The sequence below is a fragment of the Typopeltis vanoorti genome, chromosome 3, assembly GCF_054136105.1.
Source record: "Typopeltis vanoorti isolate ZY-2024b chromosome 3, IOZ_Tvanoo_1.0, whole genome shotgun sequence".
Lineage (NCBI taxonomy): Eukaryota > Metazoa > Arthropoda > Arachnida > Uropygi > Thelyphonidae > Typopeltis > Typopeltis vanoorti.
In genome coordinates, this window is record NC_143551.1 from 11,923,806 (window position 1) to 11,949,604 (window position 25,799).

Genomic DNA, 25,799 nt, shown 5'->3' on the forward strand with positions numbered 1-25,799 from the left:
GCTGAAAATCTGCAGCTCAGAAACATTAGATTAGTGTTCTTTCCCCCTAATTGTACAAGTGGGCTTCGGCCATTAGATCTGGGCATCATCCATGCATTTAAATGGAAATATAGAAAAATGCTTATTGAAAAAGCTGTGTTTATGCATGATAATGGTATGGACCCAAAATAAATGATCATATCACTCCTTGATCCATGCATTATGTGGCCAAAGCATGGATGTATGTTACTCCTGCAACCATATCCACCTGTTTCCAGAAGGCAGGAGTTTTTATTACTATTATTACAGGCGACTCCAGGGAGTCCTTAGACTCATCGAGGGAGGTCCTAAACATCATGTCCACACAACTATACAACATTCTCACAGTATTCTCACTCACCGTCATAGCACCCACAACAGACTCTGGCAGCTTATTCCACTCATTTACCACTCTAAAAGTAAAGAACCCAGCTCTAACACCCCTGCTAACCACACGCTTGCCCAGCTTCCATAGGTGTCCCCTAGTTCTCCCACCACCAGTCCTGATCTCAAAAATATCTTCTGAATTAATCCTATAGAAACCCTTTAGCAATTTGAATGTCTCAATCATATCTCCCCTTTTCCGCCTATCAACTAATTTCTGCAACCCACAAATCTTCAACCTGTTCTCATATGGTTCATTCCATAGACCTGCTATTGTCTTAGTCACTCGCCTCTGGATCCTCTCCACCTCCTCCCCATCAGGAAGGAACTGAGATGACCAAATCTGGGCACAGTAATCGAGATGAGGTCTTATCAGGGCTCGGTACAGAGGTACAATAACTTGCTTGTCTCTGCTCGTCAAGGTATTTTTCAACAACCAAGTGAGTTGATGAGCTGATTTAGCAACTTTTGCAATGTGCCCCCTAAACTTCATCTCCCTATCCACCAACACTCCCAAGTCCCTGGCCTCATCAATCTCCTGGAGTATGTTTCCACCAATATGGTATACTGCTGCTAATCTTTTCACCCCAAAATGCATAACCTCACATTTTGTCACAATAAATTGACATCCATTCTCCTTAGCACAGAACTCCAATCTAACCATGTCATCCTGCAAGATTTTGACATCTTCTGCATTCACTATTGCCTTACCCAACTTTGCATCATCAGTGAACAAATGAACTGTTCCTCTTAGATCCTTCCCTATATCGTTAATGAACAAATTAAACAGCAGTGGTCCAAGAACAGAACCCTGCGGCACACCACTAGTCACAGGCCATCTTTTGGACTCTACTCCTGAATAAATTACTCTTTGATATCTCTCCATCAACCACCCGCCTATCCATCTCACCAACCTTATATCCATTCCCATATGTTGTAGTTTACGGATTAGAATTCCATGTGATATCCTGTCAAATGCCTTAATGTCCAGTAGTATCACTGTAAATCCATTACCCTTATTCAGTTCTGCCATCACTGTGTTATAAAACTTGAATAAGTTACTGAGGCATGATCTACCCTTCACAAAGTCATGCTGTCCCCCCGTATAGTATCTCATTTTTATCAATCCATTCCTGTATTTTTCCCTTGACTACTTTCTCCAAGACCTTGACAACGACTCCTGATATGCTGATCGGTCGGTAATTTGCAACCGTAGTCTTGGATCCTCCTTTATGCAGTGGAACTATTTTTCCCTCTTTCCACACCTTTGGGACTAAACCAGACCCGAGACTTAGATTAAACAACATGGTCAAGGGCACTGATAATTCTTTAGCCGCTTCACGCAAGACCCGTGCTGGTATACCATCCAATCCCACAGATGTATTCACATTAACGTTCTGTAATAGACTATTCACCTCCACTTCATTCATCACAATTCCCATATAAACTAATGGTTCCTTCATTTTTTCAATGTCACCACCTGGATGATATACTTTTGCAAAGTGCTCGCTCAGTAACTCCACTATATCGACTGATTCAGTGACCTCCTTATCATCGTCATTCCTTAAAATCATTTTGCCGTGTACAGTTTTTTTTTTTGCTTGTAGCATATTGAAAGAACTGTTTGAGATTCTCTTTAGCTTGCATAGCTAGCTTCCTTTCATAATCCGCTTTTGCTTTTTTTTTTTTTTACCACACTCGTTACCCTTCTGGCCTGCATTTTATACCATTTGTGTGCCTGCAGGTCACCTCTTTCTTTAAATTCCCTCCACAGTTGTTTCTTTTTTTGCAGCTCAAGCTTAATGGTGTTATTCATCCATTTAACCTACTTGTTTAACTATTCGGACCCTAGGTATACAATCAGCCATAACCTCCTGTAAATGCTCCTTGACCACTTCCCATGCTCTATCGACAGCCAGCCCTTGCAGTTGTACATGCCTTGGCACTGATCCAAGCAATCTCCTAAGCTTGTCATACTTACCAGCATGGTAATTACACATATACCCTGTCTTAATCGAAAATTCCACACCTTTAGCCACCTCCCAGGGCAAGACCTTATGATCACTCTGACCAATAGGTGGCAACATGGTCATATTCATTACAGTCAAATTCTCAGATGCTATTATCAGGTCAAGCACTCTCACACCCCTAGTATTTTCAATTACATGCTGTCTCACATAGTCATCCCTTAATAATTGAATAAAATCCATTTCCTTCCTCACATGTGTCCTCTCCTCCTTCCAATCAATGTTACCATAGTTGAAATCCCCCATAATAATTACCCTCCTTCCACTCATTTCATCAATTTGTTTATGCATACTATCTCCACCATCTATTCCATCACCTGGTCTACAGCAGCACCCAACTGTATATTTTGTTCTGCCAGTCTCAACCTCACACCAAATAGCCTCAAATGAGCTCTTTTCACTATCCTGCAATACAACTTTAATTCTCCTTGGCTGCAGTTAATCAGCTATCATCAATAACACCCCCCCCCCCATTTTATTCTCTCTGTCCCTCCTAAACACACTATAACCTACACATTCTATCCCACTAACTACATCATCTTCCATCAGCCATGTTTCACTAATGCCAATAACCTGTGGCCAGGAAGAGCCAATCAAGGCCAAAAATTCTTCCTTCTTGTTCCTAATACTCCTGGCATTAGTATACATGAATGCAGTGGTCGTTTTGTCCCACCCCTATCTTGATGCGTTATTCTAACTATCCCATTCCGATTTTTTGTCCTTAGTACTGGCTCGGGTATATTATATACATTCTTACACTCAACTGTCTCACTGATGTCTGCATATCCACTCCCCCCCCCTCCTTGGTAGTTCTAGTTTCCCTAGTTCTACACATCCATTTTCACTTCATTCAGCAACACTTTTTCCAGTCTCCGCACGCCAAATCCATTCAAATGCAGGCCATCCATCTTGTATAAATCCTTTCGCCCATCAAACTCATTCCACATGTCCACGAATTCCACCACCATCTGCATAACCTGCACATAATGTCATTTGCGATTATGGCCCTCCTCCTAAACTCCTCTCTGTCATACAGTGGCAACAGACTCACCATTCTAACTCTGTCACTCTTTTCTTTCACTGCCTTTAACAATACTTTCAAGTCCTCTCTCATAAAAAATTTATCTCCTTTCAATTCATTCATACCCACCACAACTATCAATTCTTTCACCATCTGTTTTTGCACTATAATACTCTCACTTACATCCTTAAATTTTGCACCTGGTAAGTACGATTTAGTTCAACTCCCATCTATCACTCTTCTTAATAACGAGTCACCATACAACACTCTTTCCTTCATTTCAGAAACTCTCCCACTCTTACGCTTATTTTTCCTTTCAAACACTTGTTTATTTACATTAGCCGAATCGTTCTGGAAAGAGTTTTGCAAGTGCTCTAATTGCCGCTGCGCATTTTGTATCACTGCGCACAACCTAACGATCTCACTCCCTACAAATAATTCCTCATTTTTTTCATCATTTAAACCATTTTCTCTCGTGTATAGTTGATTTCACTCTTTCTTTGATCACCGCTCTCATTGCCCTCTTGTACAACATCGCAATTCCCTATCAAGTCACTATTTTCACTCACATTCTGGCTTTCTTTAACTATAACTATCTCACAACCTGACACATACTTCAACTCCTCACTTTGCTTACACTTTCTGCACATTCTCCCACCACTATCACTTTCAATCCAAACTCCAGCCTCATTTGGGAAATCATACATCCCACACACATCACATTGGACAAACTCCCTCACATTACAGTTTTTGTTTGCAGAAGAGGAGGAACAACTACAGGAGGAAGATATGCCAGAGCCCAACAACTAGTATGTGATGGATGAGTCTTCCTCATTTCAAGACTATGTTGATGTTGATGCTGGTATGATCACATTAATGGTACCAGGTGTAGAGGACATCCTTTATAATCACCTTGGTGAGGAAGAAGAAGAAGAGCAAGAAGTGGTTGAAGAAGACTGTGATCAAGAAGTTACCGTCCCTACTACTAAAGAAGCAATGGAAGCTATCTCTTGCAAGTGATATATTGCAAGTGCATCAGGAGACGATGGGGCATTTAATGCCTTATACACTGTGGAGAGGCAGGCAGAACTTATAAGAGTGCAGAAAAAGCAAAAACAATCAACAATTAAAGATTTTTTTTAATAGATAATGTAAGTAATTGTAAATTTATTTATTTTCAGTTATTAAATTTTGTAATCTAGTATGTAAACTCACATACTAGCAGTAAGTCATCCTTTAGCCTTTTTTTAATGATCGTTTACATTTCCTATTTACACTTTTTTCCATCAGTCCCGTAAACAGTGTAAAAAATGGGTTTTACTGTATACACGCATATAAATTATTTTAAATGACTGATACCGAGAGCAGACCCGCCTACTCTCTATATGCGAACAACATAGGAGTTAACTGGTTGTTGTTGTTTTTTTGATACCGAGAGATAAAGAGATGACATGGTTTATTTAAAAAGATACTACTAGTTTACTAGTTTTGTTGAATGGATCAACTTCCTCAGGTATCACAATCAAAGAAATGTAAAAAAATAACAGAGACTTAAAAATTGCATTAACAGTACTAGTCAAAAAAAAACAGTAGTACATTTTGAAAACAGTAATGCGAGAACTTGAGTTCCAAATAAAAGTTGACTACGTGCTGTCACGAGTGCACCAGTATTGAACAGAGGCAATGTGTGAGTCAGATAGATTGAAACTTAGGGAGCTATTGATATGGGAAGTATCTAAGGCAATTTCTCTGGACTCGACAATCTTTCTTTCAAGTTCATCATAGCACACATGGATATTAGAAGTTTGCGTCCAGTCCACAATGTGTTGGCGGCCTTCATCTGAGTTAACGAAGAAAAGAACGTGGCTAGAGAGAGAGAGCTGGCTCTAGTTCTGTTGTAGAAATATCTCTATGGTGTTCTTCCAGACGAGTAAGGATGGATTTAGCAGTTTGGCCATAGTATGGCTTTCCACAATCACATAAGATCTTGTAGACTCCTGGAAACTAAGTTGGAAGATGTTTCTCTTTAGGTTGACTAAGTATGGAGCGAAGTTTTGGGAGTATAGTGAAGCAAGTTCTGAAGTTAAATTTCTTGAGAATTTTAGCTAGTTTTGGTGAAAGAGAGCTGATGTATGGCAAAGTAAAGGCTCTGGGGGAAGAGGGATCTTCAGAAGCAGTTGAGTGATGGAGAGAAAGAAATTTTTCAATCTTATTAGGAGAGGAACCATTATTGATAAAAGTTCTTTTTAAGAAAAAGGAGTTCATTTTCAATTTCTATTTCTTCTGTTAGTAAATATTTGGCCCAGCCTGCTAAGGTAGAAATAATACCAAATTTTTGCGGAAGGGAGTGATGGGAAGAAGCATGAAGGTATCTGTCAGTATGAGTAGGTTTTCTAAAAATTGAGATTTTAATACTTTCAGAACATCTGGTAAGCTTCAGATCTAGAAAGGGGAGGCAGTCATCAGATTCCAGTTCAAAGGTAAAAGAGATTTTTTCATGAAACTTGTTTAGGTGGTCTAAAAATAAATTTAGGTTGTTGACACCATCTTCCCAGATGAGGAATATATCGTCTATATAACGATACCTGGAATCCGATGACTGCCTCTCCTTTCTAGATCTGTAGATCTGAAGCTTACCAGATGTTCTGAAAGTATTAAAATCTCAATTTTTAGAAAACTTACTCATACTGACAGATACCTTCATGCTTCTTCCCATCACTCCCCTCCGCAAAAATTTGGTATTATTTCTACCTTAGCACACCGGGCCAAATATTTACTAACAGAAGAAACAGAAATTGAAAATGAATTCCTTTTTCTTAAAAAGACTTTTATCAATAATGGTTTCTCTCCTAATAAGATTGAAAAATTTCTTTCTCTTCATCACTCAACTGCTTCTGAAGATCCCTCTTCCCCCAGAGCCTTTACTTCTTTGCCTTACATCAGCTCTCTTTTACCAAAACTAGCTAAAATTCTCAAGAAATTTAACTTCAGAACTTGCTTCACTACGCTCCCAAAACTTCGCTCCGTACATAGTAAACCTAAAGAGAAACATCTTCCAACTCAGTTTCCAGGAGTCTACAAGATCTTATGTGATTGTGGAAAGCCATACTATGGCCAAACTGCTAAATCCATCCTTCTTCATCTGGAAGAACACCGTAGAGATATTTTCTACAACAGAACTAGAGCCAGCGCTCTCTCTAGCCACATTCTTTTCTCCGTTAACTCAGATGAAGGCCACCAACACATTATGTACTGGACGCAAACTTCTAATATCCATGTGTGCTATGATGAACTTGAAAGAAAGATTGTCGAGTCCAGAGAAATTGCCATAGATACTTTCCATATCAATAACTTCCTAAGTTTCAATCTATCTGACTCACACATTGCCTCTGTTCAATACTGGTGCACTCGTGACAGCACGTAGTCAACTTTTATTTGGAACTCAAGCCCGCATTACTGTTTTCAAAATTAACTATCGTTTTTTTTTTACTAGTACTGTTAATGCAATTTTTAAGTCTCTGTTTTTTTTGTATATTTCTTTGATTGTGATACCTGAAGAAGTTGATCCATTCAATGAAACTAGTAAACCAGTAGTATAGAAATACAATTTTATTAATACAGACCAGTTTACAATACAACTTATATTAAAACCTACCAGTTTTGCCAGCAAACTGTCTGGCTTTTTAAACGTTTACGGAGATATGAAAACTAGTAAATGCAAATTGAAAGGAACATAAAAAACATTGTAAACCAACTAGCAGTTATGGTTACACGTTTCGCATGACAGAGATGACTTATTGTTCTTATTCATTATCACGCATGCGTTGTAGACGTGTAATGTGATTACTGGCTAGCTGTAGTTCAGATTGATTGAGAGAGAGAATCAAGTTTTCCCACGAACTGTTTAGAATTACACCCTGATTTCTGTTGAGGTTTCCACCGGTTATTGACACTATTGTGGCTTCCTTAAATAAACGATGCCTGTAGTCGTCATCGAGATATGGCATGGAGCTGTTTTGCCAATCTATCGTGTGGTTAGACGTGCAGAAATGATGTGCTAAGCCAGAAGAGATGCTTCTGTTGTGGTTTACATCAACATGTTCTTTTTGTCTAATTTCTAAAATTCGTGAAGTTTGTCCAATAGAGGCAAGACCACAGGCACAGGGAATGTAATATACTCCTGGATATTTGTAGAACGGCACTTTATCTTTTAGGATTCCTAAAACTTGTCTGATGTTGGTGGTTGGTTTGAAGACCACTCTGATGTTATGGGCTCTTAGTATTCTTGCTATTTGATAAGAAATTGACTTGATGAAGGGTATCACTACAGTAGAAATATGCTGACAGTGGGATTCTTCTTATCTGGGGTTGTCATTGTTTAGATATTTTTTGATGATGTTTTGAGGATATCCGTTTTGTGATAATGTGTTGGCTATTAGTGAGAGTTCAGTCTGTGTATCCTCCTCTTCTGATATGAACTTTTTGGCTCTATGTTTCAACATGTGGATAATGCTCAGTTTGTGTGTCTTGTGATGGTTTGAAGTATAATGAAGATATCTTCCAGTATCTGTGGACTTTCTGTAAATGGATAATTTGACACTGTTAGGTTGTTTTTTTATCAAGATATCTAAAAAATGCAGTTGGTTGTTTTCCACTTCCAGAGTGAATTTTATCTTGCTATGTATTGAGTTGATTTTATCCACAAATGATTTTAGGTTATCTAAGAGAATCAAATTTTGTGATAAGATTAATTTTATTAGAATTCTGAATTTTAGAAGCTTTAAGAGTGCTTTTTTTTAAGAAGAGGAGGATACACAGACTGAACTCTCACTAATAGCCAACACATTATCACAAAATGAATATCCTCAAAACATTATCAAAAAATATCTATACAATGACAACCCCAGACAAGAAGAATCCCACCGTCAGCACATTTCTACTGTAGTGATACCTTTCATCAAGTCAATTTCTTATCTAATAGCAAGAATACTAAGAGCCCATAACATCAGAGTGGTCTTCAAACCAACCACCAACATCAGACAAGTTTTAGGAATCCCAAAAGATAAAGTGCCATTCTACAAATATCCAGGAGTATATTACATTCCCTGTTCCTGTGGTCTTGCCTACATCGGACAAACTTCACAAAGTTTAGAAATTAGACAAAAAGAACATGTTGGTGATGTAAACCACAACAGAAGCATCTCTTCCAGCTTAGCACATAATTTCTGTACGTCTAACCACATGATAGATTGGCAAAACAGCTCCATGCCATATCTCGATGACGACTACATGCATCGTTTATTTAAGGAAGCCACAATAGTGTCAATAACTGCCGGGAATCTCAACAGAAATCACGGTATAATTCTAAACAGTTCGTGGAAAAACCTTATCCCATCTCTTAATCAAGCTGAACTACAGCTAGCCAGTAATAACATTACACGTTTACAACAAACACACATGCGTGATAATGAATAAGAACAATAAGTCATCTCTGTCACGTGAAACGTGTAACCATAGCTACTAGTTGGGTTACAACGTTTTTTATGTTCCTTTCAATTTGCATTTACTAGTTTTCATATCTACGTAAACGCCTTGAAAAAGCCAGACAGTTTGCTGGCGAAACTGGTAGGTTTTAATATAAGTTTTATTGTAAACAGGTCTGTATTAATAAAATTGTATTTCTATTATAAAACGACCAAATATGTATAATTTAAACTAGTAGTATCTTTTTAAATAAACCATGTCATCTCTTTATCTCTCAGTATCAGTCATTTAAAATAATTTATAATATTTTCTATCGAGTAAAAATGAATGTTCAGAATATACACATATATATATATATAATCTTTGATTCTTTTGATAACTTGCAATGGCTGAAGTTTCTGGGACAAAAAACTATGTAGACATTGAAATGTAAATAAATTATTTATTGACAAAAATTAATTATTTACAAGTCAATGTTTCACTAGCTCAAGCTGCCATTTATCAGCTTTAGTAATGCACACTCAGTAAAGATACAAAACAAAAGTCACATGCATGGAAAGCGACAGTGGCATTCTTTGTGGCAATTCCTGTTATTAATGATGACAGGTAGAGAAGATGGTGCCCAAAAATCTATTCAAAATTGTAACATCATTCTGTTAGCTGCCCAGATTCTCTAGAACTTGTACTTCCAGGAACAGTCTCTCCAATGTATACTGAGATTTGTGAATTAGCCTGGCTTTCTGCAATCTGTTGAAGTGGTCTTTCTCCAAAGCATGTTGTGAGAGTCCACTTTTTTGGTTGTTTGTTCCAGATATATTTTTATGTTCTTTTTTCTGACCAAGGTTCATCTGTCTGTCCAAAATACTGAGTTCTACACTTACAGGAGATAATGTAAACACCTGGGAAGGAGAAAGGCTCCTGGCCATCCTTGATTTTTCTTAGGAATGTAGACACTTTGTTTAGCGGTTTGTACTGTTCTGATTCTGTGTTGTTTCAGAAGGGAGCTCAGTTTATCTGTTGTACCTTTGATGTAAGGTAAAGATATGCTGTATGTATAGTCTAGTTTTGGGGGAAGAAGGGTTGTTCTTTTTAGTTTGGCAACGGTTTTTTGTTATATCCATTTTGTTGGAATGGTGTGAGTAAAGCCTGTTGTTCTAGTTGCAGATTTTGTCCTGTGGACAAAATCTGCTCTGCCCTGGAGACTAATGTTTTGAAACTTGGAAGTTTCCAAGCAGGATGGTGGTATGAAGTGGCATGTAGATATATGACTGTGCATGTGTGTGTGTGGGGGGGGGGATTACAGCAAATTGAACACATGAAGAGCCCATTTGCTTGCTTTGTAACTAAAGTATCCAAGTAGGCTAGAGCCACTTCTTTTCCTCTTCCATAGTGAAATTAATTTGAGGATGGATACTGTGGAGAAAATGTAAAAAATTAGAGAGCCCATGGGAAATATGGCCAAATGGCAAAGACTCGAGCATACTTTGTGCTTTGGGGGGGGAGGGGGGGGGGGGTTAAGTGCCAAACATTCAAATGATTGCGTGCATAAGTTAGCAATGAGGGAATGAAAGAGGGAAGCCCATTGCTACACCTTCGATCTGTTTAAACATTTGGTTGTTTCAGCTAAAATACTCCGATTTAAGACGGTGTTTACAGAGTTTGCAAATGTTGGGGAGAGGGATAAATTTTGGAAAGGAGAACTATTCTATTGGAACATCAAAGGTTCTCCATAGTGGTTTTATAGTATGCGTGTGTGTGGAGTTTTTTTTTTTTATGTAAAATAATACTTTGTTGATGTTTTTGTTAAGTTTGGATGTCAAGTTTTTAGCCAGTATAAGTGGATAATTTATGACATTCATGATAGAAACTCCAGGTTTGTGGACTTAGGTAGCCCATACAGTTTGGTGTATGCAGATAAAAAATTTTTAGTTTGGACACAGTTTCAATTGGCCAACTTCTAATGCTATCAGTAGACTAAAGTTTTATTTTTTTATTAATAATGTAGGGTTCTGTTACGTCGCCACTTCGCAGAATATTTGTTCTGAGCCTCGTATATAGTCTGTTAGTGTGCCTTCTTGTGACCTGGGATCTAAAGCTCACTCAGATCACGAACACTAACAAATTTCTTTGTTCTGTGCCAGTTAGAGTTACCCCTTGAATGTCGCGGGCCCTTCCTGAATCCGACGTTTATCTTACTTGACCCCCCAAGTCAGGTAGAACGGTCTACGGATTTAGGGATTTTTGCAGCCGTGCCCTCTCCTAGCCTTACTAAATTTATTTAGATACTCTTCCCCTTTTATCGCAGTTCGTGTGTTGGTGAGTGGCCATATCATTCCCAAACAATTCAGTGACCAGGATTCAACATAGAACACAAAGTTTAATTTTTTAACAAGATCAGAACACATAGAACATAAATCATTCAATCAGTTAATTGTTATTTCAAATTTTAAACGCTCTACATGGTAATACATGACAATTTCAAATAGGACAAGATTGCTATTTTCTAAGAATGTTATAGATATAAGCATATACTATTAATTATCTGAACATGGATCTCTGGAGAGATCGCTAAAGCGACACATATGTGCACGATGTGAAGATCACATGACATGGGTCTTCGGACTACCAGTCCAAGGTCTCTATAAGTTCCAATACCGACAAATAGTCTCAGCTTCCTTTGCTATTGAGAGGTCCTAGTTGTTTCCCCCTTCAACATTTAACATATATTAGATATAGCAAAGCTTTACATTACCATTTTGATGCAGCATATAGTCGCACTTCATCACCACGTGCGAGTCACGTGCAAACTCTGTTTGGACTTTACTCACTTTGTGGAGCACTCTCCCTTTTGGATCAATGCACACTGGAACTTTGCTGTCAGTGGGAATTTTTCGCCATGCATCTCCAGGACTTATGAACCCTTCTAGAAGGACATTGCAGTTGAGGTTCCACTTGGTCCCGAGCTTCTTCGTTGGTCTGCACTCAGAGGTTTTCATTGGACTTCATCTGATCGTCCACACAGGCATCCCTTTGTTCTACGGCCGACGATTCCTGCCCTCTGTGCTTCGATCACATCCCCTTTAATTTTTTCTCCTTCCTGCTTTACATTCCCTCTATGCTCCCTTTTTTTTTTCCGACCACCAACTCCTATTGTACTGCAGCTTTCATTCAAGGTCGTTTCATGACGTTGCACTTGAACGCGTGAGAGAGCTCCTCCCACAGAGAATTGTCCATGTTTGTCTCTTTTCGCGAACATTGCTTGTAAGGATCACTAATGAGTTTTCCAAGGTCCTGACCTCAGGGCCCTTAGTCACCACTGAAGTATGCACTGTTTCACACAGCCTATTCTTGAGTTGGTCGTCAAATATGTCACCTCACTACAAATTCATATATCCCTTTTCCTTGACATATGACATACAATAACCCACAGTGTTTTTCCCTCTTTGGGTAAACAGATATGCAGTCATTTAATATTTACATGATATACTTTACCCCCCCCCCTTCTTTTTATTTATAGTACAATTTGCACCAGCAGTACAGGTGTCTTTTGATTTAGGCTCTGTTCTTGTTGGATCCTGAATAAAAGTCTGTCTAGTAATGGCAGACCTCATTCACGATCCAGCAGTTCATTACTACAAGCAAATCAGTTGATTCATTATTATATTATTATTATACCGGCACCTCCATGGAGTCCGAAGACTCATCGCAGGAGACCCAATCTGTCCATACAATCTATCATACCTCTCCTTGAACTCATTAATAGAAAAATGACTCACAACTGACTCCAGCAACCAATTCCACTCGTTCACAACTCTCCAAGCAAAAAATCTAATCCTCACATCCCTACTTGACCACATCTTTATTCAACTTCCTGGGATGACCCCCTTGTTCTATCATATACCCTCTCTTTTTCTCCTATCAATCAATTTCTGCAATCCACACACCTTCAATCTGTCCCTATAGGGAACCTTCCACAGGCTACTCACCATCTTGGTCACTTGCCTCTGAATCCACTCCACCACTTCCTCATCTCCAAGAAACCCAGGGAACCAGACTTGAGCACGGTAATCCAGATGTAGACATAGCAAGGCCTTATAAAGAGAAATTAAAACTTCCTTATCTCTACTTGTTAATGTGCTCTTCACTAACCAAGTAATCTTATGGGCTAATTTAACAATCTTAACATGTCCTCTAAACATCAACTCTGTGTCTACCACCACCTCTAAATCTCTAGCTTCATCCATTTCCTGTAGTACAGTACCATCAATGTTATATACAGCTTGTAATCTATTTATCCCAAAATGCATAACTTTACCTTTCTTGACATTAAATTGACACCCATTAACTTTTTTTTTTGCCCATGCTGACAGCCTATTTAAATCTTCCTGCATGCTTTCCACATCGCCTTGATTATCTATTACTTTACCTAATTCTGCATCATCAGCAAACAACTGAATATTTCCTTTCAGGTTATTTCCTATATCATTTATGCACAAACTGAACAGCAATGGTCCTAGCACTAAACCTTGTGGCACACCATTAGTTACCTGTTTTTCCCTTGATTCTGCTCCTCTATATACCACTTTTTGATATCTGTCCAGCAGCCACCCTCTTATCATCTAAATGGAGATGTCATATCCATCTCCATTTGTTCTAACTTGTGTAGCAGTGTTCCATGTGGTATTCTGGCAAATGTCTTTGCAAAATCATCATGTAGCCATTTCCTTTATCCAACTCAGCTGTTACTCTATTATAAAAAAGTTAGGAAACCAACCCTTCACAAAGCCACGCTGACCCTCATACAGTATCATATTTTTATCTACCCATTCTTTAATTCTCTTTTTTACCAATTTTTCTAGTACTTTTACCACCATGCTTGAAATCCTGATTGAGATATAATTTGCTACTATAGTCTTAGTAGTTATTCCTTATGCAAAGGAATAATTTTCCCCTCTTTCTACTCCCAGTTTCCATCCTCTTCCCAGTGGTATCAGATAACAATTCTTTGAAGTTATTATTTTAGTCATATGTATTCATGATCATTGTACTACTGTCCTTGGTTTTCACTACGTTTTGGTTTAAGTTTTGGTTTTCAAGGCTGGTTTATCTCAGTCGGAAATATTTCCTCTTAGAGGGCTTGCATTTTTAAGTAAAGCAGGGGCTTCTAGCCTAATGATGTCTGTTTCTACTTGTGGTAGTTTTTTTTATGATGACAAATTCAATTTTGATTTAAATTTGATGTTTGCCATTATCTCTGTGTACAGAATTTTTTTCTGCAGCAATAGCAAAATTAAACCATTTACTTAGAATTTTGGTTTATTGACCAAATGTCTATAACCTGACAAGTTATAAATCAAATTTTCTGCCTGAAGTGATTGGAGAATTTTTCCCCTTCTAATGAGCTCTACTCATATCATTACAACAAACAAACACAGGGGGGAGAGAAATAATACTTCTCCCCCTGCCTAAAAAAAAAACTATGCATACACTATATCTGTACCTTACATCAAAGGTAAACAGGTAGTAAGCAGGACTTGTACAACAGATACACTGTGCTCCTTCCTGCAAAAAATCAGGAGGGAGATCAGAATCAGAACAGCTCAAACCTCTAAACAAAGTATTTACCTTCTAAGACAAATCAAGGATTGCTAGGATCCTTTCTCCTTCCTAGGTGTCTACAGCATCTCTTGCCAATGTAGAAGTCAGTATTTTGGACAGACAAGAAGGACCACCTTGGTCAGGAAAAAAAATAACATAAAACATATATCCAGAACAGAAATCCCAAAAGAAGACTTGCACAATATGCCTAGGAGAAAGACTATTTCATCAGATGAAATAAAGACAGCCTACTTCACAAATCTCAGTTTAAATCAGAGAGAGGCTGCTCCTGGAAGTAGGACAAGTTCTATAGAATCCAGGTAACAGAACCAACAGTATGATCTTGAATAGATTTTGGTACACTGCCCTATCTACCTGTCATCATTAATTACAAGAATCACCACATCTTTGTGGTGATATCACACTCTATGCACATGACTGTCCTTGTTATCAGGTCATTTTGTTTTGTGTCCTCACCAAGCATGTATTATTAAAGTGCCTCTGATAATGCTAGTGAAACACTGGCTTATAAATAACTAATCTTTATCAGTAAATTATTTACTTGAATTTCAGAGTCCACACAGTTTCTGTTCCAGTAAATTTCACATGAACCATAACAAGAGATATGGAAATATATTTCTTGATGTTAGTACTTTTCAGTACATCCTGTAATCTGATTCTGTCAAAAGTCTTGTCTAAGTCACATAAATATTGGCATATTTATATTCACATATATATTGAAACACATAAATATTGGTGGGGTGCTTAAGGGTCAAAGCTGTATAACTGAGAGGAGACCTCCACATAGCCTTTAAAGGAATGCAGAGAACCGACCAGGGCTTCTGACCTAATGTCCAATCCTCACCTTCTCGTGGTGCACCCTGTTGGGTATCTACTTGGATAATGAACGAACAAGGATGGGCTGGCAATTTGGGATTTAGCTGACCAAATTGTATTCTTATTGGTTAAACCAAAATAAAAAATGATGACAAAATTTCATGCCAGCTGGGGCGTCGCCCGGTTAAACAAGCCCCCCCCCCCCCCGTTGTTTTCGCCAGGGAACCAGGGCGAACAGCGAAAAGTCAGCTACTGGAACAAATCTGAAAACACACTGCAACTCAACATCACCAGAGTTAAAGATCAGTACTATCAACATAAGAAGCCTGAATGGCAAAGAAATGGAGCTAGCTGAGGAATTAGATAAGTACCAGATTGACATAATAGGGGTGACTGAAACAAAAAAGACAAAAACTGGTGAGGTCTTTCTGAGCAATAAATACAAAATGTTATATTCAGGCAATGACAATCAAGGAAAAGAAGGAGTAGCCATAGTATTCAACACAAAATACGAGGCTAATCTTCTTGAATGGCAGTCAGTCTCAAGTAGAGTAATGTGGGCAAATATGAGAATGGGGAACTGGACAATGAGACTTATTAGTGCCTATGGTCCCACAGAAGGTTCTACTAAGGTAGAAGTGGAGGAATTTTTTGAGGCTTTAGAAAAAGCAACTGACACAATGAAAAAGGAAAAGTTGGTCCTTGTTGGGGATCTAAATAGCAGAGTAGGAAATGATTGTGAGACATACAAAAATATTTTGGGAAAATTTGGAGAAAAGAGCAAAGCCAATAATAATGGCAAATATCTGTTGGCAGCAAAACGACCCAGAGGAAGACTAAGATGTAAGGTGGATTGATACGGTACAAAGTGCCTTAGACGATAGAAATATAAGATCTGATAATATTGGAGTCTTGACAAGTAACAGACTGATTTGGAGGAAAATTGTAGATAGGAAGTTAATAATGATGTAATTTTTTTCATGTAGTACTGTCATATCCTGTACACTCCTTGAGGGTGCATGGCAGGAATTTGATGATGATGATGATTGTGTTTTTTGGCTGTAGTATTTCAGATATTTTTATTTCTTCCTTGCCGTCATATCATTTGGTAAAATAGTTTTCCCACTGTTCTCTTTCTATTACTGGTATATTTATGTCTTCACAAATTTCTTTTCTTTGATTTCATATCATTCTCCATACTTGTTTATGTGTTTTGTAAAAGTCATATTCCAGTTTTTAGAATAACCTTGCCAATATTTTTGCATTATAATTCTTTTGTTGCTTATTACATTTCTTATTCTTTTATTTATTTTATATATATATTTCTCCTACACACGAAAGGCAGAAGAGCCTCTAGGAAATAAATGCCATGTATGGGCAGGTCAGGAGTAGATTAATCTAGTGATATTCTTCATGAACTGTTAGAAATTGTAGTATTTTGGAAATGTTTCAAAGAAGAAGCTGTTCCACAGTATTGAGGTGGAAGGAGTGAAATATGACTGGGAGTAGCAGGTTTGGTGAGTGCACAGACCAACTGTAAAGAGATGTTCAGCAGCTGTTGCTGAAGTTCCTGTAGATCTGATAGAAATGGGAGGTATAGTCGATACTAATTCTGCAGAACAACAGCCAATATGCAGAAACAGCCAATGGAATATCTGTAGAATAAGCACAATGCAGAAACATCTTCCATGGGAAAGTGGTTGAAGTCTGTAAGAGAAATGTTATTAATCAACTGAACTGATCAGATATGGGAATTATACAAAGTACCTGTTCAGCAGAGAAGTATCACCTTAAGTGGAAAAGGATGTCAAGTTTTTTGGAAGCTGATGCTATCAAAAGCAAATGGAGAAGATCTCAGATCTTTTTTACGTGAAAACAAGCAAAACTGCATTTTGCAAGCATTGAAGTTGGCTAGGCTGCTTTGACCCCAATCAAGGATACTGTAGAGATCAGTGTTCAGGGCACTTATTACAGATGATCTTGAATCTTGAGATGCTTGAGCACTGCAAAGCTTATCATATGAATAGGGTGAGTGGAGTGTCCTATCATCAGCAAAACAATGTATAGGGATTTGCAGTCAATGAGAACCAATTATTTATATAAATCAGGAAAAAGATGGATTAAATGACACAGCCCTGAGGAACACCAGCATTGACAGGAAAGTCTGAGAGAACATCATTACATGAAAGATGTCCAAAAGATGGTAACTTGTTGAGAAATCTATCAAAAGCCTTGGAGATGTAGTAGAACAATGGCACAAAGTTTCTCCAAACCCTTTCCATGGAAAATGGGTCCAAAGATTTGTAATGTAGGCCAGAAGATCTCCTGTGGATCTAGAGTGGCAAAATCCATACTGGTGATCACTAATTAGATAGCAGTTCTCAAGGTGTTGAAGTTGACTATTGATAACCTTCTCCATTACTTTAGACAAAACTGATATCAGAACAGTAGATCTCCTTTTTTTTGGGAACTAGTTGTATATGAGCTTTCTTCCATGCTGAAAAGTGGATGCCATCTGAATACAGTTTAGTGAATAAATGACAGAGAACAGATGTTAGTTCAGGAGCATATCTCTTGACCACAATGGGTGGGATTACATCAGGACCAGCTGCCTTTGTGGTATCCAAGTTATTCAAGATTCTTCTGATATCTTTCTGGCAGAAGGTCACAGGCAGCATGAGATGCAATGTTCTGGGCAAGGAAGGAGGTAATTTGCTATGGTCATCTATGTAGATGTTGAAAGAGAAGAATGAAGCCAAGCCTTGTATTTAGGTGATGTTATAATGCTATCATTAGAGTAAGTAACACAGATGGACCCAACAGCTTTGGCTGTTGAAGAATGAAGAAACCAGAAGGTGCAACTATATTAGCCTTATCTTGTAAATACTTATTATATGCATTTCTGATAGTGCATTCTGATAGTCTCTGATAGTGCATTTATTTCTTTAATATACCAGGGAGTCCATCTTCTTTTGTATTTACCAGTTTTTGCTTCTACCCTAATCCTTCATATGCTGATGTTACATTCATTTTTAATTTTTCCAACGAGAATCTATATATTTCTCTTTAGTGATAACATTTTATTGAAATTTCTCTTTCAGTTTATTTTGGTAAAGTATTCTTAGACTGTCTTCTTATAATAATTCTGCCTTAAATTTTGAGTTTTAATTTTTTTTTTATATTTTGTTACAGTTCAGTTGTTTCCCATCAATAGTCCATGATAGCTTCCAACATCTGCAGATGTTGCCAATCATCTGGTTTTACATCAGATCTATTTGTTATCATATAATCTATGGTAGACATTTGTCCTCTGTCATTTCTCCATGTTATTTTGTGCTAACTCTTGCAAAAGATCAGCACAAAGAAAATGTTATTATTCTAAATTTCTTATCTCCACAAAACTGAAGTAACCTTATTTCATTTCAGTTTTCAGTTGTTTCATTGAATCTTATTCCTGGTATTACATAGTTTCTAATCCTTGTATTATTAAATTGTAATAAGCCACTCGTTTTCAAATTGTGGGGTGTGTCTCCACCACCTAAGGAGTCATGAAACTTTTTCTAGGGATGCAATACAATGTGTTATTGTTTATTTTCGAGAACAACTCCCACATGTACAATATTTCAATATAATCTCTGTGTACTAATTTACTTTCAGTTTGGTCTGAAGTATAACTGTGTACTATCAAAAAATTGTAAGAACATCTTAGTTTTGCAAGAATAAAATAAATGCAAAGAAAACTATCTACTATGGGTCAATATAGACCAAAACACCAAACTAAGTATACAAGACAGTGTTTAAACCAGTTTTAAGTTATGGATATGAGGGGTGGGTTAGAAATAAAGCATGTGATCAAAGACTAGAGACCACAGATATATGAGTTTTGAGAAAATGAGGGGAGTAAACAGATGGCATCGATGGCAGAATCACATTAAACATGATGATATTAGAAAGGAACTTGACATGACTTGCATAGAAGACTGTATGAGCAGAGCTAATTGTGTACTATCATAATTAGGCAGGAAAGAAACTCAGGGTAAGGTGTGGGTGGACTGATTCAGTCAGAAGCATGAAATGTTAGATATGACAATATCGGAGTGTTGTCAAGTAACAGACTAATTTGGAGGAAAAGTGTTGATAAGAAATTAATAATAATGTAAACTTAATATGCATGTAGTGCTGTCATAGTAGCCTGAACACTCCTGATGATGAGGGGGGGGGGGAGTTGAAAGCCACTATATTAAATGTGGAAAAAAAATTACAAAAAAGAAAACAGATTACTTTTCCTTTCTATAAGGACGGCTCTTGGCTTTAACGTCTAGTAATACTCTTTCTACCAGTATTTGAACTTGTTCCTCTTCTATAAGCTCCAGAAGTGCTATAGCCTCATCAAACACACTCTTCTTAAGTAAATCATCTTCTAGTATGGAATCGTTAGTCACTTTCAGTTCATCCCAGTTAATGAGACTAGTGGAAGATAAGCGACCTGTAAAATATCAAAAAATCAGAAATTTTGTTTCCTTATATCTAATTTACTTAAGAGAACTCTTTTGAAAATGCTAAAAAATTAACAAATATTACCTTAGAAATGCATATCTACTGTATATTATTATTATGCTTATAAAAATTGTGTATACATATTTTAGAGAGATGATATACCTGGAAAAGGCAACATTTATGATCATTATCTACGAGACTCTTGTTGCAGTCTCGTAGATATGGAGATATCATGTATTTAAGGAGATATCATGTTACATGATAGCATCTCCTTAAATAAAAATAACCTAAATCACATGCATCCAAATCTGAAGGTATCTTACAGCTGCTGAAGGATATTCAGTGCAATACACCCTCTGTCCAAAATGAAACCAAACTTTTCAAAAATAGAAGAAACTAGCAGTGCCACCTGTTGTATCTTTTTGTTGTTGAAAGCGGCAACCTTCATTAGTGTTGTGTCAACTGTTTATAACATTTGTTTCATTAGAAGCTGAGTTATAGTGCCAAGAGTGACAACATGTTTTGAAGAACAGTCAGAAGATGAGTTTCAAACAGAGCGCTGCGACTGACTTTTGTGTTAAACTTGGTAAAAGTTTCACTGAAACGCATCAAATGCTTCAAAAAGCATACAATGATGAATGCTTATCCCGTGCTCAAGTTTACAAGTGGTTTAAGCGATTTCAAAATGGGTTGTGAGATGCTTGAGGACGACAAAAAGCCGGACCGTCCAATAACTGGACTGAACGAAGTGTTAATATCCAAAAAGTGCATGACTTCATCAAAGAAAACCTGAAATCATCCATGAGATTGATTGAATGAATTGGGGATTCCGAAATCAACTGTGCACAACATTTTCACTGAGAGTTTGGGCCTTCGACTTGATACGTTTTCAACTGTATCAAGTCGAAATGTATCAGTTCGATACAAAAAATGTATCGAACTGACACTGCAAGGACCTAATTAAAACAGCTCGTAAGGACTCAAACTTCCTTGAAATGATCGTTACTGGTGATGAAACATGGCGAAACAAAGTGCCAGAGTGCTAAGTGGAGACCACCAGAAGAGGGGCATCTGAAAAAAAAGTCGCTTGGAGAAGCCAAAAGTAAAGAAAATGCTGATTTGTTTCTATTTCTACGATTACAAGGGCATTATAGTTTTATCTTGAAGTTTTGAAGCAACTGACAGAGAGAATTTGTCACATATGGCATGAATATCATGATGCAGGCAGCTGATCACTTTTGCACGATAATGCACCATCTCATCGTTCGAACACTGTGAGACAGTTTTTGAGCAAAAATCAAGTTTGTGTGTTGGATCACTTGCTGTATTCACCTGATTTAGCACCCTGTGACTTCTTTCTCTTCCCCCAACTTCATTTGCCGATGAAAGGAAAGCGATAAGACACCAGCGAAAACGTTCAGGCGGCAGTAACCACGACCCTCAACAGTATCCTAAAAACCGATATAAAAAACTCATTTCACGAATTAATTGACCATGCCAAATGCTGTATCGAAGCTGAGGGAGAGTATATTGATTGAAAGAAATTATTTGAATAATTGTAATTGGCCTGTGTTTTATTTTCTATCAAAAGTTCTATTTCTTTTTGGACACAGGGTGTACTATACAAAAGAATGAATATTTCATATTATTTACAGTTATTTAAATCAAATATTAACATTCATAAGGCTATGGTGGCTGAGTGGTTAGTGTATCCAGTCTCCAGCCAAAAGGCTGTGGGTTCGAATCCCACCATGGGCATGGATGTTTGTGATTGTCTGTGGAAATACCAGTGTTGGTGGTTGGTGGTAGATAGCGTTGGTCGTGTTGTGGTCAGTGGTGGATTGAGTTGGTGAGACAGAGTCGTAGAGCAGGTGCCCTCCCTCAATGAGTCTATGGACGTCAAATGGAGATGTCAAATAATAATAATAATATAAAAATGGTAATGAAAAGAGAAGTATCTACTTACAGACAAATAGATACATTTATTTTCGAAATAATTAAAGTTTATAGTAGGAATTAGAATCCAGCATTGGGTAGATAAGCATATGAATTCCTAAGTGGGACAGCATACATCCCTTAAACAGATTTAAGGGAAGGTCCAATTTTAGTAACAGACACATTTTTAACAGGGGTGCTAGCTGTTCGACTATTCTTGTCCTATTTCTAGATTTTGTAAAAGCAATGGATAGGATATCACATGGAAGGGTACTGTGAAAATTAAAGTCAGGTTAGTGTTTGGCAAACACTGAAAGTAAGTTACAGAATACTGGTCTGGAAAGGAGCATGACTAGTTAATAAGTATTAGAACATGTGTATGATAGAAATTTTATAAGTTACTAAATATATAAGATTGACACAAAAGAAATTTTTCAATGCATGGGGATGTAAAACTCGATGTAGCTTAAAAATACCAAAGCGCTTTACTGTACATTGATTTTTACAGAGGTCAAGTCTCATGAGAACTGTTACAAAAATAATCTTGTTTGTCTCTATGTATTTTATGTTAAATATTAATGTAAATACAATCAATGGGAATTGATTGTATTTACTGTTTTAACTAAAATTTCTAGAATATCAAAAACAAAGGCAATGCTTTGCCATCGGAACTTCGTATAATAGTTATGTATAGGAGCACAAGAAAGTTGTTTACGATTAAATGTGTGAGAAAATTGTTTGCAAGCTCTGCGCATGAACACCTTCAAAGTTAGTATCAAAAAGATCTAGTTTCAGAGAAGTTTCTGCTGCCCAACAAGACAAAGAAAAAAAGTGCACAGAGGAGTAAAAAGAATGGATTAGCCTTAACAAAAAGATCAAAGAGAACTGCCGATTTCTTCGGGGGGATTTACAATTGGTTCAAGGTCCCGAGAAGGCGAAAATAAAAGGGGGACTGAGCCGAACATCGAGAGGAGAGGCAAAGTCCAGTTGCCAAGAGAACAGAGGCGAGGTCCAGTTACCAAAGAGAGGAGAAAGGCAGTCGGTGCAGAACCAGAAGCAGTCGGATGTCCTATTGCTGCGGGAAGTCAACTGAAGTCAAAAGCCGCAGAGCGATCTTCAAGCCTGTATGATGAAATTTCTTGCCTGAGCTTTTGAGTACCGGAAAATTGCAGTCCAAAGCCGCTATTATCCTGACGAAGCGTCCCCGAAGCAAGACTCTCCAGACGGAAACCTAAGGCCTGAGATGAAAGAAAAACCATAGAGACTTTGATGCAGGACCTTTGGAAGGTGTAGTGACAAAGAGCCTCTGTAAGTGTATTACGTCCTTTAATGTACATTCTTGTTGTAATTTAGAGATATGTCATAGATGGACTGATAAGAAATATCTATAAGAGAGTTCTCTGATTTGTTGTTAACTGGAATTTAAATTATAAGATAACCTGCCATAGCTAACTAATATCTTTATGAGTAAATTAGTCTCGGCAGTTGGTTTTTTTTTAAGCAGAGAAGTAACAGAGTAATTATATTGTACAGTCATTTAGTATTGAAAAGGGAAATTTTGTTTCTTTATACCAAAAGCATAAAGGATAGGTAGAGAGAGAGAGAGAGAGTAACCTCCCTATCACTTATTTAATGTACTTTGTTTTTAATGTAAATAAATATGTTTTAATTACATGTCAATAGGGTCCGTGCAGTTAGCCTAGTGGCATTGTGCTTCGCAACCATATACCTGGGGAAGGAGTGTCCTGGGTTCAATTCCCATCGAAGACGTGAGGAACTTGAGGATCTTCCTCAGGCATAGCCAAGTTAGCGGGTCTTGGGTGCGGGCAGTAGAGTTTTTCCGCCAGTTTATCTGGCCGTTTTTCATCCCACATGCAGGCAAACCGGCCCCGTGAACATACGCCTCTACAGTCAAGAATATACCCCCCCCCCAGCGGCAGACTAGGCGACAGGTCGGTTGGGAGTGGCACTAACAAAGAAGTCGCATCTAAGTAACACACGGACCCTGCATAGGAAGCGGAAGCAGGAATAACACGTAGTGAAAGAAGAAGAAGAATTACATGTCAATAGGGTGCCGCCTGATTGTTTATTTTACAATGCACTGCTCCTAAAAAAATATCGGACTTGTAAGCGGGAAACAACTAAGGCATTAAATGTGCAGTTTAAGTACTTAAGAACCACAACTGTTTATATAAACTTTGTTGAAGGAATTTAAGCTAGTTAGAGAGAGAGAGAGAGGGAGAAATCTACCAGTCACTTTACTAAGTCTCACACCGATAAAGATATACTGGTGGCACAGTTTCAATTAAATAAATTTTCCAGTGTTCATAGGCATACGACTAGTAAAATACGAAAGGTGGATAACCATAGTATGCAACAGAACAAGCAAGAAAGGTTATGAGAGAGAAAGTGCACATTGCTATTAAGAATAGAGTAAAGATACTACAATAACAACCACAAACGTGTATAATATTACAGGGACACACTTGGAAGTTGTTTAAGAGTGTGGTTGGTAAGTGCATGCAGACTTGGTTCTTTACTTTGAGAGTGGTGAATAAGTGGAATGGATTGCCAGAGGTGGTTGTGAGCATCCCAACAGTGAATAGGTTTAAGGAGATGCATGATAGGTATTGTGTATTTTTTTTATTTGATTTTTTATGGTGCAAAGACATCAAAGATTATATTGCACCAGGACACAGGTCACAGCAGTACATATGGTAATTGGTTAGTGACAATTGCAAACATCCATGCCCTGACAGAATTCAAACCTGCAGCCTCGTGGCTGGATATGCTAACTGCTCAACCAACCAGGATGGCAGGTATTATGTTAATGGATAGAATGGATCTCCTATGATGAGTCTTTTAACTCCATGAAGTACCCATATAAATAATAATAATAAAGGGTAAACACACACGCATTCATGTGTGAGTGAGCTTACACACCCATTTCATTCCTATCCTGTTTATTCTTTGTACTCTAGGTATACATTCTGATATTGTGTCGTTCATGTATTTTTTTAAGGAAGAGGTACACGTGTTTAGAGATTGCCTATTTTATTTCACCTCTATGAAAAGATTTTTACTCTGAGTGTGACAAGGGTTTACAAGGGTTCAATTCTTATTGCTGCAATGACTTTTAACTACGAGGACCTCATTAGGATATATTTCTCGTGTAGGAGATATTTCTTTTAGAATCCAGAAAATCACTGACTCAAGACCAAATAAAAAATATTATATACTTTTATAATTATTATTGTTATAATTATTACGTAAACACCTCGAGGGAGTCCAAAGACTCATCGAGGGAGGGTCTATTCTACAGCTCTCCATCTCCACTAATCCACCAACTGCAACTACCTTCGTCATCTACACCAATGCCATCTACCGGCGATCACCACCACTAGTATTTTCACAGACAATCACAAACATCCATGCCCGTGGCAGGATTCGAACCCACAGCCTTTTGGCTGGAGAGCAGATACTCTAACCCAGTGTTTCTCAAACTTTTTTCGACTACAGAACACTTCACAAATCCTGAAATTTTCTTATTTCAGATAAGATAAGCTGATTTTTTTATTATTAATCAATAATTGATAATTAATTCTTGATTAATAATTAATTAACATCAATTAAACCATCATTAAATTAATTTGTACTGATAAATGAATTTAAAAATGACAAATTCCAGAACTTCTTGCGGAACACCTATTCACCTTCTGCGGAACACCAGTGTTCCGGGGAACACCGGTTGAGAACCACTGCTCTAACCACTCGGCCAATCAGGCCAGCAAATACATTTAATGAAACTAAAACAATATATATACATTTTAAATACAATTACATAAATAATTACAAAATTAACTGGATCCAATTCCTTCTAAAATAAATCCACACTTTAGAGATTTTCTTATCCAAAATTATTAAATTCGTTCATTCTTTGACTCATTCTATTATTGGAATTATTTAACATATACTTAATTACATCTACCAGACTAAAC

At 37.5% G+C, this 25,799-nt stretch overlaps 1 protein-coding gene across 8 annotated transcripts in view; it reads right to left on the minus strand.

Annotated features, from left to right (window-relative positions):
* Positions 1 to 25,799, minus strand: part of Rint1 (RAD50 interactor 1) — a 221,506-nt gene that overhangs the window by 61,334 nt on the left and 134,373 nt on the right. For all 8 annotated transcript variants that reach the window (XM_090390551.1, XM_090390554.1, XM_090390556.1 and 5 more), the window contains exon 12: positions 19,651 to 19,855. In XM_090390551.1, coding sequence (XP_090246677.1) covers positions 19,651 to 19,855 — 205 coding nt within the window. The remainder of the gene's footprint in view (positions 1 to 19,650; positions 19,856 to 25,799) is intronic.